We start from the raw sequence: 18,639 nt of genomic DNA, 5'->3' as shown, positions 1-18,639 counted from the left end.
TTAGAACAGCATCTACAATCAATCCAAGCCTTAGTGACATTTGTTCTACTGACTGGAGTCACTAGGGACCACAGAAAGGCAGGGAGATGCAAGTCATGCTAGCTGGACATTTTAAATAACCAGGCAGCAAGCAGAGGCATTCTGAAAGTTCTGTGTTGCTATGGAGCTCCCAGAAGAGTGGGAGAGGGAATGAAGTTGTTCAATACTTTACCTTTGCCTCTTGACACTTTTTCATACAACAGACAATTCAGATCAGATGATTCAGGTTTTGTTTTATATGAACAGAAACTATCAGCTAGTATATTGAAGAGGTGGTTATGCAAAGCAAAGAGTCCCTTGTTCATAGACTTCCCCTTTGCCTCAAGATCCTGAGCAGGGATATGAGAGGCCCACATTCAGGGTGGCTATCAATCGGTAAAAAGACTGGAAAAGCTCCTTTCTTGGCATTAAGGTTTTTCAAAGCTGTGCAATTTTAAAATAAGATACCCTTGATAAAAATAGTATAATGTCCAATCATCTCATTTAATTGGGCAGAAACTCAGTGACTGAGTAGTTTAAAATTAGATGGAATAAAGTTTTATATTGCGAAGAGTAACGCCCCAGAGCTCGGGTCTAACTGCTATAACTCATTTTGTTGGAAAGCTGCAGACCTTTATTCCACTTCTTAATATACCTCTTGAATTTGTGCTGTTTCAGAGCTGCCACATACTCTTTTTCAGAGCTGTCAGACCAGAGCTTAGGAGGAATTTTTTGAGGTTCAGAGGGAGATTTTTCTACCTCCCCCTCCTCACCCCATTAGCACTGTCAAATGCAGCATTCATTGTTGTTGCATGAAGTCCAGCCCTGGAATTGCTGGTTACTGGTGTATTCATGCTGCTGGTGCTGGCAACGCATTGTTGCTTCAAGGCTCTGCTTTTTAGAGTACACTCCTACCTCCTCCAGTAGGTATGATAATAGTTTTATTGCTATTTTTTCCCCTATTTCTGTGATCCAATAATCTTAAGTATTGCATCTACTCTTACTGCAGAACATCCAATCTTAGATTATATGGATGGGAAGAAGAGCAAAGAAATGAAACAGGAATTTTCAGCGTTCCAGTATCTGAAGGGGGCCTGCAAGGATGCCGTGGAGGGATTGTTCCTCAGGGACTGTAGTGATAGACAAGGGGCAATGGGTTCAAACTTAAACAGGGGAGATTTAGGTTGGACATAAGGAGAAACTCCTTTCTGTGAAAGTGGTGAGGCATTGGAACAGGTTGCCCAAGGAAGCTGTGAATGTTCCATCCATGGCAGTTTTCAAGGCCAGGTTGGACAGAGCCTTGAACAACCTGGTCTAGCAGGAGCTGTCCCTGCTTGTGGCAGTGGGGTTGGAACTAGATGATCTTAAGATCCTTTCCAACCCAAACTATTCTATGATTCTATATTTTAATTTCCTAGATAGATGGAGTTCAACACTTTCAGAGTTGAAAGGGGGAACGATGTTCTACCTCCAGCCTGCCTACCACTACTGGAGGTGACAACTGATCACAATAGAGAATGTGGGGACAGATGAGCATTGTTTTACAGAAGAGTTAAATAACCTTTGCTTTTGGTGTTACAACTTTTAGTATGGAGAAGAAAGTTATACCTACCTAGCCTGTATCTTCAACTGTAATGAATGTTTCTTAATTTTCTTATCCCAGCAGAGGTAGGTATTTAAAATGAGCTTTCTTTAAAAGTGTAAAACAAATACTGTCTGGGATTGTAAAGTGTACATAGGATTTACTATGCTTTGACATGCATTTCAGTAGCACATTAGTAGGAGGGCCTTTCATCTCCAGCTTATATGCAGCAAGTTGTGTGAGGTGAATGATGGAAAAGTCAGGCCATATTATTTAACATTTGTGTGCCAAATGGCCTCTCTTATTTGGGAAAATTAAAGTTTCTACTTTCGTATTAGTTTAGCGATCACAAAAAGACTTTCCATTACTGAAAAGGAGTTGGAAATGAAGCTGGGGATAAAATGACCTTTTGATTTGACTAATATACTGTGGACTTGTGGTTTGATCATTGGATGGTCTTGAGTTTTGGGGGATTCTTTTCCATCTTTTTATTCCTAAATATATCTGTTCTCAAAGGGCTGAGACCTGTACACACTGACATGTTTGCAAAATGAAGCCCTTATTACTGTACTTTCTCTTTCTAAATTAAAAATCAAGATGATGCAAGTAATGTCAAATACTTTGGAAGTAGCAGTCCATTTTAGATGTTTAAAGGATGCTTAGGCCTCTTAGTTACTTTACTTATAGTCTCTCTATATCATGTAAAACGGGACAGTACAAGTATGGCATAAATGTTTTCCTTCTCAAAAGCTATACTTGAATCCATAGCTGAAGTAACCACCCCTCTTAGATATATAGTATTTTCTTGCACTCTAATCTTAAAATAATAGGAAGTACTCCAAACAATTATGCTACAGCTTTTTGCTCACATCAAAGTTGAAGCTGTTTTTTTAATTGTATCCTGCCAAAGCTTTCCATTATGAGTCACAAACTTTAACTGTACATGCTTGACTGTTAGCAATCAAGAAAAAATATTAATCGAAAAGCTCTCCTAAATAGTAAAATAGATTTAGCAGCAAACTTAAACCTGCACTGTTAGATTTTATTTCTTTTACAGATCTATTTTCTTTACCCAATACACTATTTAGAGAACTATTTTGGGTTTTCTGTTTAATTATGTGACAGTTTTCCCATCCCTTAACAATTGTACTATGGTTCGAAAAAGGAAGTTGTGTTAGCTGCAAACGACAAATCCGTTGGGTATTTATAATGGATTCTGTCATTTTTGATAATAATTTGAGAAAACACAAGGAAAGGAAAACGTGGCATGCTGCTAAGGAGGAGAACTTGTAAGTCAAAACCAGCTGATATTCAGGACTTCTAAAGTGGTCATTAGGAGGTTTTTTATCTAGTGTTAACAGATAGTAACAGTTTTAAGTGAAAAATGAAACTTTCACAATTGGTCTGAAAGCCAATGGTATAAATAGTTTAAACATCTAAAAACTTTTATTTTATAACCCTCTTTATTTTGGTTTCCCCTGAAAGACAGGTAATTCCATTTAATTGTATGTGGGAAAGTATTTTCCACTGTTTTTCTATTTTTATAGTTAGTGTTATGCTTTAGCACAATGTTGTAAAGTAAATTGTGAATGAAATAGTAGAATACACCCAGAACAGCAACCCTGTTTAGTAGGAGAGTGTGCATGTATGAGTTTTTCTGTTCTTAAAAAAGTCTGGATTATCTGCTAAGGTATGTTATGAGCACAGCTGGGCCTGTTGGCTTCATTTTAATGCTTTCTCGGGGATAATAAGATTTACAAAACATGACACTAAAACATATGCAGGCATATGCATTTGCAAAGAAATCTATGATATTTCTTAAAGACCTGGACAGGGATTACATTTGTGCCTCATGCTGAAAGCTGTAATGCCACACTAGCTGAGCCACGTCCAACAGGAGCAGCTACCAAGGAAAGGAATGGCCACATGAAATTCCTTGTGAGGAGCATGACATTCATCAGAACTGTGAAATGGAAGGTGATTTGTGATCCTGCGATTCTGCAAGGTGCTACATATTTGCAGAGGTCAGTTATGAGTGCTTCATAGGGCAGATGAAGGGAGAAAGAGCATGCTAACATAGGATCAAGCAGAAATATTGGATTTTAGCTTTGCTCCAGACACTGGTTTTTTTCTGTCACATGTTCAACATATATAAAATTTTCACTACGTAATTAAGGAGTTCCAGAGAAATCTGTTCCGTGATGAATGGGAAAAAAAAAAAATTAGCCAATGTAACACAAGTGGAGGAATTACACTGAAAAAATACCACTGTGAAATGGCTTCCTGTTTCCCTTAGCAGCAAAATAATTCTTAGAAAGAGTTAAAGTAGGATTGTTGGTGCCCATTTATATTTTCCTTTGTGTAACTGTATCCTGAAGAACTGCTTTGGAAAGATAGGTGAGTAAGGCAATATGGAGCTCTAAAAAAACTCCAATTGTGTTAAACTTCTGTAAATGTTTCAACTTCTATTGCTTAGTATGGAAAACTAAAATTCTGGATTCTTTGGCTCTCACACAAACTATTTTTTTTTTTTGGGACAGGAGTTCACGCAATTGCAATAAATTTTTTTTGAAAAAGCAAAATTGGAAGTCGGCAAGTGTTTGACTGTAAGTTCTGCATGCATATTTTTAGAAAATATATATGTAGGAGCCTAGGAAAATACTTTAATCAACTGAAATCTCATGGTCATACACAAAGTAAGCTGGGACTTATAATGGGATCAAAATCATCTCTGACAATCTTAGTGACACCTTAGAGAAACAATTCCACTGAAATTCTTGAGCTTGCCCCAGCCTTCTCACTGTAATTTGGGGAAGAACATGACCTATCCTTAGAAACTGGCCCAAATGGCATACTCTTTTCTAGTCTACTAGCTCTAGGGAAGGTACGTATTGTGGCACAATGATGTGGTTTGTTACAAGATCTACAAGAATTACTATAGATTCTGACTTTCAATGGATTTTTAATGTAATGTCTGATGTGTGAGGAGCAGGGTCAATGGCACTATCTATATAGAGCACATCAGCTAAGGACAAAAGAGACCTGAAGTCTGGGAATTACACCCTGATGTCCACAAATTTTGGATAAGTGTCTATAGTGGCTGTGTAAAAAGTTTGAAGTCTATTTGCTTAGGGATAAACAGCAATTAGTATTTGGTAATTTAAAATGAAGATTTATTGTAGTGACATCTGAAAACTAAATAATTGAGATCTTTACATGGAGTAACCAAGTTTGTAACATCTCATTAAAAGTCTTTTACTCACAGATTCAAAGAATAATATCCACAAGGTCTGAATCTCTCAAGCAACAGAATTATTAGCAAGAGCTGACTGATATTTGAGAAGCAAACACTGCTAGTCCTGCAGTGGAATGTACTGCTGCTTTAAATGCAGGGGACTCTGAATGTAAATTTGAAAGCACATAAAAGGAGTTAATACAGAAACAAGGTTTATAAAATGCATTGCTTGACATATGTTGCTGTTCCCACTCGACTTTGGATTCCTAATATTAACAGTGGCAGTCTGGCTTTACAGAGGAAAAAAACCCCCAAACTATTTTCATTATATTTAAATTCTAGATAGCATATGCATGATACATCCAAAGTGCATTTTTTATCACTGAAGTATTTTAGGTTTTTCTTTCTTTTTTTTTCAGACACGAATTAAATAGGGCCTTTTGTTGAACCTGAGTCCCAGGACACTGCCTATATTGGCTGCTTTAGTATTTTTGGCAGGTCGAGGGTCTCCCTGCTTCACAAAGCTAAAATGAAAAACTACAACCCATGCTTTTAGAGAGATAAGACTTGTTGAGAGGTGATTATCTAAGTTCTGTGTGTCATCTGTTTTTTTCAGATGTTTGCTTCCAGTGTTTGCTTCTTAAGCAACTGCTTCTGTATAGTTTGTAATTCTTTAGATCTTTCATGTACCATCTTTGCAGAAAAAATCTATTTTCCTAAGTATTTTTAGACAATAAAGTAGAGCCAAAAGGGGTGTTTTAATGCCTCCTTGGAGTTCCAATACAGCTGCTGTCCAGGGAAGGGCTTTCATCAGGCCATAGATGATGACTGAGGCACACAGTGTTTGGTCATTCTTCACTAGGAAAGAGCCTCTGGGGGACATGTCTAGGAGGTGATACTCAAGAAAGGAAAGATTATATAAACTCCTATCTCAGCTACTGTTTTCTCCACTTGGATGTCTTTGTTCCAAGAGGTTCCTGCATGGAAATTTTTTTGGTTTAATTTTATAAGTTAACTCTTACTGAGAAGGACTCACCACTACTCTGTGAGGAGATGGTGCTGGCAGCTCTCACCTTCATTTAATGAAACTCTTCTACATGAAAGCAAATTATAAAAATGTTTTGGTAAATAGGCAGAAAATCACGATGTGTATGTTATTTGATGCTGCATGTAAAAGATGCATCTCCAGAAGTCAAAATGGGAATTAGAAGTCCCACTAATAAAGTCCTATTAAAAGGCAGCCGGTAAAGATCCTTTACAGGAAAAACTGCGTCTCCTTTCCTAACATAAGCTGTAATTATACAAACATTCGGTACTGAGAGTAGTGTCTGCCACTGAAGATCTACTAACTAGTATAATTATTCACATAAAATAATTCATATGCGGTCTTCCATATTTGCATGGTTTGAAGAAGAAATGACATGTACATTCTATATAATCAGATGGATTAGATGACCTGGTAGGAGCACATCTTTTCCAGCATACGTATCTTCAAGAACCTGCAGCATTAGCTATCACAGTGTTATGAATCAGTGTTTCTGATACTGCAGTATAATTCCTAGAGTTGTACTTTCAAAAGGCAGTAATAACAAAATGTTGGCAGCAACCATGAGTAGCTAATTGTTTAGGGTGGTATATAGTGTGTTTCAGAATATCTACAGGTTTTGCTATGCCAATTCATGGGTTTTTTGGGAGTGGATATGAGGCTGTTTTAAATTGTTAATTGTCACAGCTGGGTTACAAAGTATTAACTCAATAAGCAAATGAAAAGAAGGACTCATGTAATTTTGATACAGTATTTGTGCTATTGTGCAGCTTTGCCCATTTGCACATGCAGACTTGTGAATTATGGAAATGACAATGCTGTTTCAGTTTTCAAAGGTTCTCTAAATACATTTAGTGAATTGCACCTCCAGAAATACTTTTAATGGCATTCTCAAAAGAGGCACTCAGCTTGAATATGTTCAGTGAATTGGAACTGTACTTTTAACTGAGCAAAATCTTTTCAGAATATTATTTAAATGACTGTAAAGTGAAGGAAAATTATGAAACAAAAAGAGATTAATTAAGTCTGAAGCATTTGGTTGTGTAGTCTCAACTGGTGCAAATAAGTGTAAGTGCATCAAAGTAAGCATAGCTATGTAGATTTAACTAATTTTTTGGTACAAAGATTATACTCAAAAGTAGGGAATAATGATTTAAATTAGAATCCTGAAAAGTAATGGACAATATTTTGGACACAAGGTAAGTTTATGTATTAATTTTGAGCAACTTTGACTTGAAAATTTAGAAAAAAATGGAATTGAAAAACTTCGTAGTATCCTCTATTACATGTCAAAGATATTTTGAAGTGACTCTTTCTGGGTAAATCTTGCTTTCACATGTAGTTGCCGGTAAAACAATAATAACCATATGAAGCCCTTTATGCTAGCTCTTTGCTGGTGTAAAGTCTCAGTGAACTATTTCATTTTGTCAGAAAATATAATTAACTATAAGGCATCAGAAAAAAACTAGAAAAAATGTTTCTTTGTATGTATATTTCAGATTAATGATTTTTTTCTAGATTATTGCCGTGATAGTGAAGTACTTTTCCCTAAGTTCATATTGCTAATATCTTGAAGAAAAAAAAAAGTCATTTTGCATTGAATCACATATCATTGTTGGGTCCTATTGGCGTTTAGTGATTTAAACAAACGTAGAGGAACAAGGCCAGGTTGGACAGAGCCTTGGGCAACATGGTTTAGTGTGAGGCATCCCTGCCCATGGCAGGGGGGTTGGAACTAGATGATCTTAAGGTTCTTTCTAACCCTAACCATTCTGTTACACGCAACATTCAACTACTCAGAGATAACAAGCTTTTTGCAATGATCACTTTGTGTAGATTGCTTCATTTTAAAGTAACTAACCATATAGTAGTTGTTCTCTGCACACACTTGAACATCATTTATAGGAAGGTATGCAATTAAGAACATTTAATTTAACTTCACCATAACTTTATAGTGAAATAAATTTAGAAATAGGTCGTTCACAGTATGGGCTTTCTGACAGTAAGTGTTGGAAAATATGAGTGAAAGTTGAAAATCTGGAATCGAATAACATCTCTAGTGAAATTCTGGTGGCCTTTTTGTCACAAATCATTAGTGGTTATTGTCAATGCTCACTCGGTATCGATGTCAGGATCTGAAAAGCATCTGCAACTGCCAATAGAACACTAGCAATATCTGGCTTATTTTTTTAAATTTTTGCTTGGGATCTTACATTGCTGGTATTAACTGTAAATTCATTTCTGTCTGAGAAATGAAGGTACATCAGCTGTTGATCTAATCCAAGAAAAAATAGCAGGTGGTTCTTGCACATTTTGCCAGTGATTCTGACCCCACCCAGCTAGCAGCAGATTTTTGTATCACAGATATTCTGACCAGTCTCTTTTGCCTCTTCTGTGAACAATCCCTTTTTTCCTAGGCATGCATGCATCAAAAGCAAAAATACCCAAATGACCAGTTTTCATATTCTACACATAGGAGTTAGATCCTGAGTTTGTTTGCTTTGTATGCTTCATCTCTCAACAATGTGGAGAGAAGGAAATAGGAACTCTGGCGGGACAATACAAATGTTGGGATTAACAGCAATCCTTTCCTTACAGTAAAGTAGAAGTAACTTTTGAGGGTGGGGAATAGTGCAATTAGTAAGGATGTTTTTGTGGGGTTTTTTTGTTAAAAAATTAAAAAGAGCTATTATTAAACTTAGGAAAAATCTAAGCCTCCAAAGATCTGTAGAACAGTCACTTATAGCTTTGAATGCCTTTCCAAATGGTACCATCTACATGAGTTACCAATGAGCATTTCTATCTAACAGGAGATAAAGGTGGCGCTCTCTGAAAACTGATAAAAGCTGTTCTGAGGAAGAGGTATGACTTGCATCCCTCAAAGCAGTGTTTAACTGCCTACATTATTTGACATCCAAAGAACAAAGGTTTGCAAAAAAGAGACTGATAAGGTACTAATACCTGCATGTAGGCTACATCTTCTGAGAGTGTGCCAGAATTTGTCTAGGAGAAGGCAGAAGACAGACAATATAGATTGCTGTATTTTTCATCAAGTGGTTTGTACCATCTGTATATATTTTACATGTGCCTTTTGACAGGCAAGCAGTGTAACTCAGATCCCTCCAGGCTTTGTTCTCTGCCTCTACACCTACCATTTGGCATAAGATGTAGTCAGTAGAAGAAAACTATGGTTCTTGGAACTTTTTTCTTGTCTTAGTTGCAACAGCTGCAAAACAGATGTAGGCTTACATGAATTCTGCCAAAAATCTCTTCCAAGTCTCCCACCCATTTGCTACCAAAGAGAAGCTAGTCAGGTGATACAAACCTTAAGTTCAGAAAGAGATGGGAGCTCCCAATCCTGGCTCTATAAAGGCTTTTAAAAAGAAACAATCAGAAAACCTAGTTTTACCACTTTGGAATTTAAACCAACCACAATTTCTAAAATTACTATTCCAAGTAGTATGATGTCAATAGGAAATAAAAGGCAATCTGTACATGAACCAGAGCAACATTGCTGCAGAGAAAGTCAGATGACAGCAATAGTTCATAACTGGTGTTGACCTAACTGGCATCCAAGTCTCTTTTTAGATAATTTTCAATATCTCAAATGCATCAGGCAGAATACCATTATCTTGCTGGCCAGATATTTGCTGAAACAGATTTATTAGGATTTGGTTCTGTTGCGTGGACCTCAGTATTAAGAGTTGATTAGCTTTCTGTGTATCTGTCTCAGGTTTCTGTGTACCTCTCCAGCTTCTGCTTTCAGCAATATTGGAACATATCATGTGGGGTTTTTTTAGAGTATCTTGACTATTAAAAATGCATACAGTGACATTCATAACAAACAAATAAAAATCTGAAACTTTTCCACTGTGTCAGTCTGCTGATGAAATCATACTGCTGACAAAACTGTGGCTGCCAGGCATTTACAATCCAGTGTTGATTTAAAGGTAGAAACATGGTACTCATACAACTACATTTCCCTTTCCTTACACCAGTATCCCAGGAACCTGGAATTTAGATGCTAACCACATTTGTAAATTGGGAACTAACAACCATGAGTATTAACCTGAACAACGACTTGGCTCCTTATGATTTTACTAGCTGTACAGCAATTCTGTTTTCCTCATGGAACCATCTGCTTGCCGAAAAATTGATAGTGTTACAAGTCGTAGTCACTTACAGAGATCAGTATCCTCCTGAGAGATGCTTGGATGGGTACTCCTGGAGTTTTTCCCATTGACCATTCGTGATAGAAGTAGCTATCAAGGTTTTACACCCTTGAACACACTTTCCATTGCGTTTCCAGGTTTACGTCTTTGTTTCTAGTACTTACTTAATTTTCAATAGAGAGTCAATTTTCAATAGAGAGTCAGTGTCATCTGTAGGTGCTAACACTTATTTAAGGTCACAACCTTTAGTTTGGAAACCAGTGAGCCATGGATCTTACAGCAAGTACTGGCATGGGAAGACTTCTTGGCTCATGCCAAGAACCTTGCCACACAGGCACAGGTTTACCAAGACAGTTAAGAGGACTTTAGCAATGACTTTCATGAAATACTTTTCTGTGTTGTACTGCAGATGAGGAGTATCGGCACCCACCTGCTTTCAAACATGTATGAAACATATGTCTGGTGGTATAAGGACAGGAAGTCTGAATGCTGAGAAGAATGTTTTATCTCTCTTCAGTGATTCATTGGAATGCTGATATAGGAGTTTAAGTATTTAAGTTCAGGTCACCTACATAGTATTTGGGCCATATAATGAGATGGCAGATGAGGAAATTTCAAGGAAGAAAGCTAATGTCCATGTCCCTGCAATGGAAAAATGTGGAGAGAAGTTATAGTGACTCTAGTTTGCCAACTAATATGAAGCAAGAAATGTGAACTTCTAGATTTAAAGTGACTTTGATCTGTAAACTTTTCTATGTTCAGTTGGATAATAGACCTTGGCCCAACACTGTACTTAGTGGGTATGCCATCTAATGGGGTGTATCTGAGATAATCCTACTCCATTTGTGGCTGAGCAGCTCCCAAACCAGTCAACAACTTTGGTGGATATCCTCAGTCATACAACCAGCAGAATGCAGCATGTCTGAAATAAAGTTCTTTGTGTCATGTCAGCAAAATTTAAGAAGTTTGGTAATTTGAAGCCATTAGCTTAAAACAATTTAAAATTAATGACTATAGCACTGAGTCAAGCATCAACAGTTCTCATTAAAAAAAAAAAAAAATAGAGGTTCCCTTCCAAGCAAGAGAGTGACTGACAAAAAGTGAAGACATTTTATACCTTTATAAAAGTAGATAGTTGACTGTATTTTTGAAACCAGACTCACTGGCTAGTTGGACCGTCTCAGGCATGTTGATGATTCATCTGACAGAGTCCCAGGGAATGACTTCTTGTGAGTCTGTTCATTTGGATGTTGATGCAGGTTTCTATTTAAATCAGCAGCTGAAGTGTGAATTAATCTGTGACGTTTTTAAGATGGTTCACGAGGCCAGAATTTGACTAATGATACTCCTACTGATCTCCTGCTAATTTTGGATTTATAGGTGTTGTATCATACCCAAACTTATAAATGTCTGGTCCTTTTTTTTTTTTTTTAACTTTCCATCTTTTGCTATTTTGTTTCTTTCTTTTTTTCTTTCTTTTCTTTCTTTTTTCTTTTTCTTCCCTCAGTTTCTTTTTTTTCATTTAATTAAACAGACTTCACTGTCAGTAACAGAATGACTGTCACTGAGTTCAGTAGTTGATCTCAGGACCAAACATACCTATTTCTGAGAGTGAAAGTAATCAGGGGGGTGGTAATGAAACTTTCAGCAAAGCTTCTCTGATTTTGGCCAAAGTATTCCTTCAGTAATGAGCTGTAGTCATAGAAAATTTTCTATACTTATACCAGCTGTGGCATAACCTCCCTACCTGCACTGTGGTGTGAGTAAGAGAAGATCCCACTATCACATGGGATGTGCTCACTGATTTCTTTTTGATGTGTGTTGAATTTACGATGCTTTGTCTGTTTCCTTTCCCTGAAAGTGTAAGTGGACTAAAGTTTAAAATGTATTCTTTGAGATAGAGCTTTGGCTTAAGTGCTTTGGCACTTTGAAATAGTGCTTTGGCTTAAGCTTCACTAATACTAGTGAAGTGATAAGAGAGAGATTCTTGAAGTATTACTCATTAACACACTAATCAAATGATACACATCCTGTACTGGTTGGATGCACTGAGAGTTGCCAGAAGTGGGAAAGATTTGAAGCTCTGCAGAAATTTGACAGAGAACTGTTAGGAAATGAAACACTGTAAGATTTTAAGCTAAAGTCTGACATCTGTGAATGAAAGCAGCAGCTCACGTCAGTCAGAATTACTTCTGCTTTCCTGATTTACAGTGAAGAATCCATAGGTATGAAAGCTAGGGTATGTTTCTGAGAAAGAAAGTTTGAAGAATGTGACTTAAGCATGTTGCTATCTTTGGGCTTACTGCATTTCCTATTTAGGTGTACACTTATCATTAATTCCATTTTTTCTTTTCCTTTTTTTTTTTTTTCTTTCAGATTCCCAAGAAGGAAACTACAAGTCAGAGGTCAACAGTAAACCCAGGAAGGAAAGGACAGCTTTCACCAAGGAGCAAATCAGAGAGCTAGAAGCAGAATTTGCTCATCATAACTATTTGACCAGGCTGAGGCGATATGAGATAGCAGTAAACCTTGACCTCACGGAAAGACAGGTACTAATACAGAATAATGGACTTTAAATGCTTGCCCAATATTTAGCAGTGGTAGCTCTTCACAGTAGAGCACTTGTTTATGTTACTAATAGGTATGCTGGTATATCAGATTGAATGTTTATAGCAAAATGTTATAAAGGTATTATGTCTCTGCTATGCAAGTAATTTATATTTTCATATGTACCAGCTACTGATTAGTTTCATCTAGTAGGCAAAGATGGAAGATAAAAGCATGAGTAATATATCTGTTTAACTGGTGCACATCCTTTCTAATCTGTCCAAACTGATGTGGCTGAAGAAGTGGTAGGTCCCAAATACTGCATGCACAAGCAGTTGATTTGCCTGCATGCAACAAATATGAGCATCTTGTTTTAGTCTACTGAATATATGCAGTTGCCATTTGTCCAGAGTTTCTGAACATCCTGTTTCCAGATGGCAGCAAGAATGGGAACACAATCAAAACTGGAATACAGCATTTTTAACCACTTTATCTTACCCTGTGCTGTGAAAGCAGAGGAGATGATGGAATTTCTTATCACTGTTATTGGTTTCCTGCTCACCAAACCCTGGTTTGGGAAACACTTCTGCACGTGCTCAAGTTTCATCATGCATGTTGTCACATTGGCTTCTAATGGAAATATTAATGTTAGGCATGTACTGAACTGCTTCAGGATCTCATCCCTACACATTGAATAGGTAGTAAAGTCACATTTTAAATAATAATTACACCAACATACAGATTTAAAAAATGTGTTTTAATAAAGACATTTAGAATACTGGGCCCAAGTACACCAAATCTGATTAAATATTGCCTACAGTTTTATCATTAAAATTGAAAGCTTTTTGCCCACTGATAGACAGTTACCCTTTCTTCACAAATCAATATTAGATAGAGGGATTGCTTTAGATATAATCAGTAAGATCATAAAATGATGATGGTTGAAGATGATGCTGTATCTGAAGATATATTCAAGGGAAAGTATAAAAATAGCACCGTGATTTTTGAACTCTAGATATGAGAAGTTTTGCAATTTTCTTGCATTTCATTAACACCAACTATAAGTAAACACCTCAGTGAAAATCAGCCTTTTCTATACACATGAACACACATTTACTCACACAAGCAATGAAACAGTTTTTTCCTTTGAAGGCTTGTAGAGAATGGCTATCCGTTTCAGCTTGTCAAGAAGTAGCCAGTAATTTCTCTTGTTTTACTTCAACAAGTTGCCAGGTTCCAATGCAGTAATTTTCAGTTACTTAAATGTGTTATATTTGTAAAGCACACCATTTTGTATCAAACAACTGATAAAATTTTGCCTTTTTCATTTCCACTGACTAAGGTAATCTGAGACAATTAGATTAACTTCCACACCTTATTTTGACAGCTAAGGGGAGGACAAATGAATTATTATCTCAGTGACAAAGCATTTTAAAAAAATATCTGCCTGTCAATTTGATGTGAATCAGTCAGCAGAATTCAGAAAACATATCCTCATATTTAATAATGGTGAATTTGGCCTGGAATTTAACTACTTTCCCTGATAAATTCTTTATTCTGTTCTTCAAAGAAGAAAAGTAGTACAGCAGTACAGCTAAATGAAGAGACAGTTCACTACGCTAAAAGAAACAGTTAAACAGCATTTAAGATACTGAAAAGGGACAGATAAATATCAGATATTGTCTCTGGAGGAGAAAAGGCAGCCTACGCTATGCAAGTGCAAAGAATTCATTTAAGTCATGCGAGCACTTGCTGTTTTCTAGCTGTCACGTAATGTCAGTTCTAAGCATTCTGCTGATAATTGTGACAATTTCTATAGAATTATAATTAGTCTAATTATGTAATCTAATTCTTCTCTGCTTCCTCAGATTATCATCGAGTGGCAACTGAGCTGCTAGAGATAACTCCCTTCCTTCCTTCCTTCCTTCCTGCTTTCCTTCCTGCTCTCCTTCCTGCTTAAATCCACCTTTACTTAGTAAAGGAAAGCATTAAGATTTTTAGCTTGATAAACTCCAGTTCTGTATCTTACCACAATAAAATGGTCTGAGGGAAAAAAAGATAAAAAGGCATAAAACCTGCTTTGTTAATCGAAACACAAAAAAAATGGAGAGGAAATTCTGGACATATTTTTCAGTTTCTGAGTCATACTAACGCAAGTAATGATGTCACTTCCAATCCTGTCAATTAGAAACGCCTCTTTTTTAAAACCAAATATATTGCTTTGATGGAAAAAGGGTGTAAGTAGGCATGGAACTGGGTGTGGGTTTCCATGGTATATGGCAGTCTTCAGGAGCTGAATGCAGTAAATCAAAAGGCTTGACTCTTCTTGCATACTTGTTTTACATCAGTATTTCTTCATTCCCTTAAAAAAAAAAATACGTCAGGGTGAACCTGGTGAGACACTAGCTATCATTTTTGATACCTATTTTAAACAGATATAATAAAACAGTCCTTTCTCTAAAATTATTATGACCAAACTAAAATATATTTTTTTAATTCAAAAAAACCCACTCTTCAGTGATGTAGCATTTTTTTAAGAAAATTGCTATTTCTGGAACAGTTTTCCTTTACTATATTTCCTCCAAAGGCTGCATTGCAGAGAATGGTACTTGATAGGCAGTAGTTCCTTTGTTTAAAATAAGTGAACATAGAAGTGATAACCTCAATATCATCACTCTCTTGATCTCTCGTGAAATATTGAATTTGCACACAGAAAACTGAAACTTGCTTCAGATAATACAATGACAATAACCAGCAGTGGGTGTTGGGTGAACTAACATATCTGCTCAAAAAATAGGTTTGAGAGTAGATCTAACCCTGATGGAATTAATAGTTTAGCATAATTGTTTTTACTAGGTTTTTAAAAATTACAAGCATCATATTATTCAAAGGGCAAAAGAACAAAAAGTAATCTGGGGCAAGTATTGTTGCGTCATCCTAAAGTTACAACTTTCAGTTATATCCCAAGATGTGAGATAAATCATGGAGCCTATTATCTTAAGAAAGCTCGATCTGCCTCTTGACTATAGTGATAATTTCAACCATACGCTACGGCTTAAAAGAGGCACTGGCCAACTAACACTTCATAATTACCTGTCTGGTATTTAAACAAGCTGTAGAAAAAACCATATGTCTAACCATATTCAAAGAGCTGTATAAGGGTGGTAAGGTTTTCTACAGCCATCAAAGTAAGGCATTTGACTTTTGAAACAACTTACAAGATCAATGCAAACATAAATGACTCATGGAAGGCCATTTCACAAAAAATAATAATGAAAAAAACCCCTCTCTCAACATATGGATCAGGAGAAGGAATTAATCCTATCACTCCCTAAAAAGGAAACCTGAGTTACAAGACAGGAGGATGAAATGGAATAAGTGCCTCAATTGCCCAGATATTAAGAGTGCACTTTGAGAGCATTATAAGCACATCTGGTGGTAGGATGGGTCTGTTATGGTATTGTAAGAATTCCAGCAGTATAGATATATATAATTCCTGCTCCATCTCCTATAGAGTGTACTTACAATCCCTGCTCAGCCAGTAGTTAATAATTTTCAGCTGGCAGGCCCCTATTATATTTTGAAAAGCCAGTTAGACTAAAAACTATCTTATCTCCCTAGATATTTCTAACCTTGACAAGCGCATTCTTGGCTTTTTTGTACATCCAGATAAACCTGAAGAAGGTTCCATGCAGACTTTTTAATATCTCACTGTGGGATGAGGAGAGGAAACAGCTGCAGTGGGGTATCAGAGGCGTGGCAAAATGGACATTTTTATGGAGTTGGTCCAGCCAAATATAGAAAGAGTAGGAGATCTTTCCACCTCGCAAGATCTTTTTGCATGGAGCTAATCAAAAGAGTAATGTTGCAGTTCTGCAGGCCAGCTAAGGTTACCGGAATAAACAGTCCAAACATGTAATGCTTCTGTTTGCCAACATAAATGGAAAATCCCACCTAGTCAGATTAAATTCTGCTGATGGCAATGAGAAGGTTTATTTCTTCTTAACTTTAATTTCCAATACCCACCCAGAAGCCACCAATCATTTATAAAAGCCCTGAAGCCATTGATTTTGCATAGACAAAGAACAAAATTTTGTGAAAACGAAGAGTGATTTTGCATCTGTGTTTGGCTTCTATGTGTGTGGTACCAACACAGGATGAGTGACAAAGGAAGAAGCTTTGTAATGCCTTTTTCTAACAGAAAGAGAAGCAAGTAGTGTTGTTATTTAAATGTATTTGGGCAATGTTAGTATAATACCATAACCCACACTGTAGCACTGCATTGTTATGACTACACAAGCAATGAATGAAGTTTTCCATTAGAAAAGTTTCCACAATGCTTCATTACCAGTGACTTCATTAAAATCCTTTTCAGCGTCGCAGAGCTCGGGTGAAGCTAAAACCACTGCATTTTTCAGACTTAACTGATAAGGTAAGAGTAGCATCCCTTAGTCACCCGGGTGAGAAACCAGGGAGTTCAGTGTTCCTCAATTAGTAGTTTGTTCTGAACCACCTCTGGAAGAGTAAATGTTTCTCCATGCATCACAGAGCATGACTAATTTCCTACCCTAGGAAACCAGATTTCTAAGGTTAAGTGATGAAATTACTCCCCTGTATACTTTCAAACAAAATAAAACAATGGATTGATAGGACAAGCTTGACCATCTAGGTCTGATTTATTGTGCTGTCACGTCTTCTCTGAAAGGCAGCTGCTCAGGCCAAGCTTCTATGTGTTAAGCACTCTCTATACACACTATAATAATAAGCCTGTGTTGCTTGAAATCCTTTGGATTGTTTGTTTTATTTAAAGTAACACTCTTAATAAAATAAAACTCACTAATACTTTTATATTTGTCTTGAGCAATATAAATACCAGCGGTAAGAGTTACTGTGCTAACCCAGTACTTTCTTAGGAAAGAACGCTCCTGGCAAACTTAATTACAGCTTGTGCATAATTTTGATTTGTACAATAATTCTTCTAAAAAAAGTCCATGGCAAAACTTCAAACAGCATATTTACTTTTGCACTATTGATTGAATTCAAACAAGCAATTCCATGTGCAAAGATCCAAGTGCCCCAAGCTGTTAGTTGTCAATGGGCCCTACACCTGCAGAGAAACCCCGTGAGGTTCTGGGTGGGGAGAAACCTCTGTCTGTGCCAAGCAACATATGTGATATAGACAGAAATATTAGCAGCTCATACGGCTGCTTTTACAAAGTGAGTAAGGCTTTGCTGTCCCCTACCCTTTCTTAGACACAAGTTGAGAAAGATGCAGCTTCTTCTGTTGCCTGTTTAAGAAGATAGGAGCTTTTTAGGTTTGTCATGTATGGTCACTTTAAGAACCACAGAGAAGAACAAATGATATTGGAGAGGTACAAATAAACGCAGAATTTGCAAGACACTGAAAGATGTAGAATATCTTTCTAGTTTTACTAGTTTCTTCTCCTCAAGGCAGGCCTTGCTGAAAATAGCTGCAGCTTCTTGAGGCTTCCTTGCTTTAAAAATGGATATTGATTTTGAAGTTAGTTTACCATCAAAAGACTCAGGTCTGGCTTATTTTGGAAAGCAAAAAGGTCCCTCTAGGTTTGAAGTCATGAATTGTGGAACTAGTTTAAATGAATACAAATGAAGATGCTTCTTACTTGGGCAGGGAGTTGGCTTCCATAGCCATAGAGACCTGGAGGACTGTGATGGGCTGGTAGTCAGAGCTGGCTTTCTGCCGAGTCTCTCTTCTTGATATATGCCTTTCTTTGTACCAAAGTAGTAGCAAAAAAAAAAAAAAAAAGCATAAACATACTTACCCAAAGGCCAGTCTTGATCACACAGCATCCTTTAACTTTCATACTCAGCTGATCTGTGCAAAATGAGTGCAGAATGATGCTTATTAGATTTTTTTTCTTGTGAAATAAAATGCTCTAGGTGTAATTCATGCAGGTAAGTGCCTATACAAATAAGAGGCAAAGTTTAGCTAAAAGCGATCTTCCCCACAAATTAGTTTCCACCATGTGTTTCTTTTGTAGATTTTTATATATATGCAAAG

The 18,639-nt window shown here is 36.8% G+C and overlaps 1 protein-coding gene and 1 long non-coding RNA gene across 2 annotated transcripts in view; one reads left to right on the top strand and one right to left on the bottom strand.

The window, feature by feature from the left end:
• Positions 1–18,639, top strand: part of MEOX2 (mesenchyme homeobox 2) — a 53,388-nt gene that overhangs the window by 26,735 nt on the left and 8,014 nt on the right. Inside the window, exon 2 of the mRNA XM_030503969.1 lies at positions 12,429–12,601. Coding sequence (XP_030359829.1) covers positions 12,429–12,601 — 173 coding nt within the window. The remainder of the gene's footprint in view (positions 1–12,428; positions 12,602–18,639) is intronic.
• Positions 13,342–18,466, bottom strand: LOC115615621. Its single transcript, XR_003994109.1, has 2 exons — positions 18,401–18,466; positions 13,342–14,961 (listed from the first exon to the last, which is right to left on the bottom strand). It is a non-coding gene; the product is annotated as an uncharacterized LOC115615621 (long non-coding RNA).

This window comes from Strigops habroptila, chromosome 1 (assembly GCF_004027225.2).
Source record: "Strigops habroptila isolate Jane chromosome 1, bStrHab1.2.pri, whole genome shotgun sequence".
Lineage (NCBI taxonomy): Eukaryota > Metazoa > Chordata > Aves > Psittaciformes > Psittacidae > Strigops > Strigops habroptila.
The sequence above is the reverse complement of the archived record's forward strand: the minus strand, read 5'-3'. Positions and strand labels throughout refer to the sequence as shown.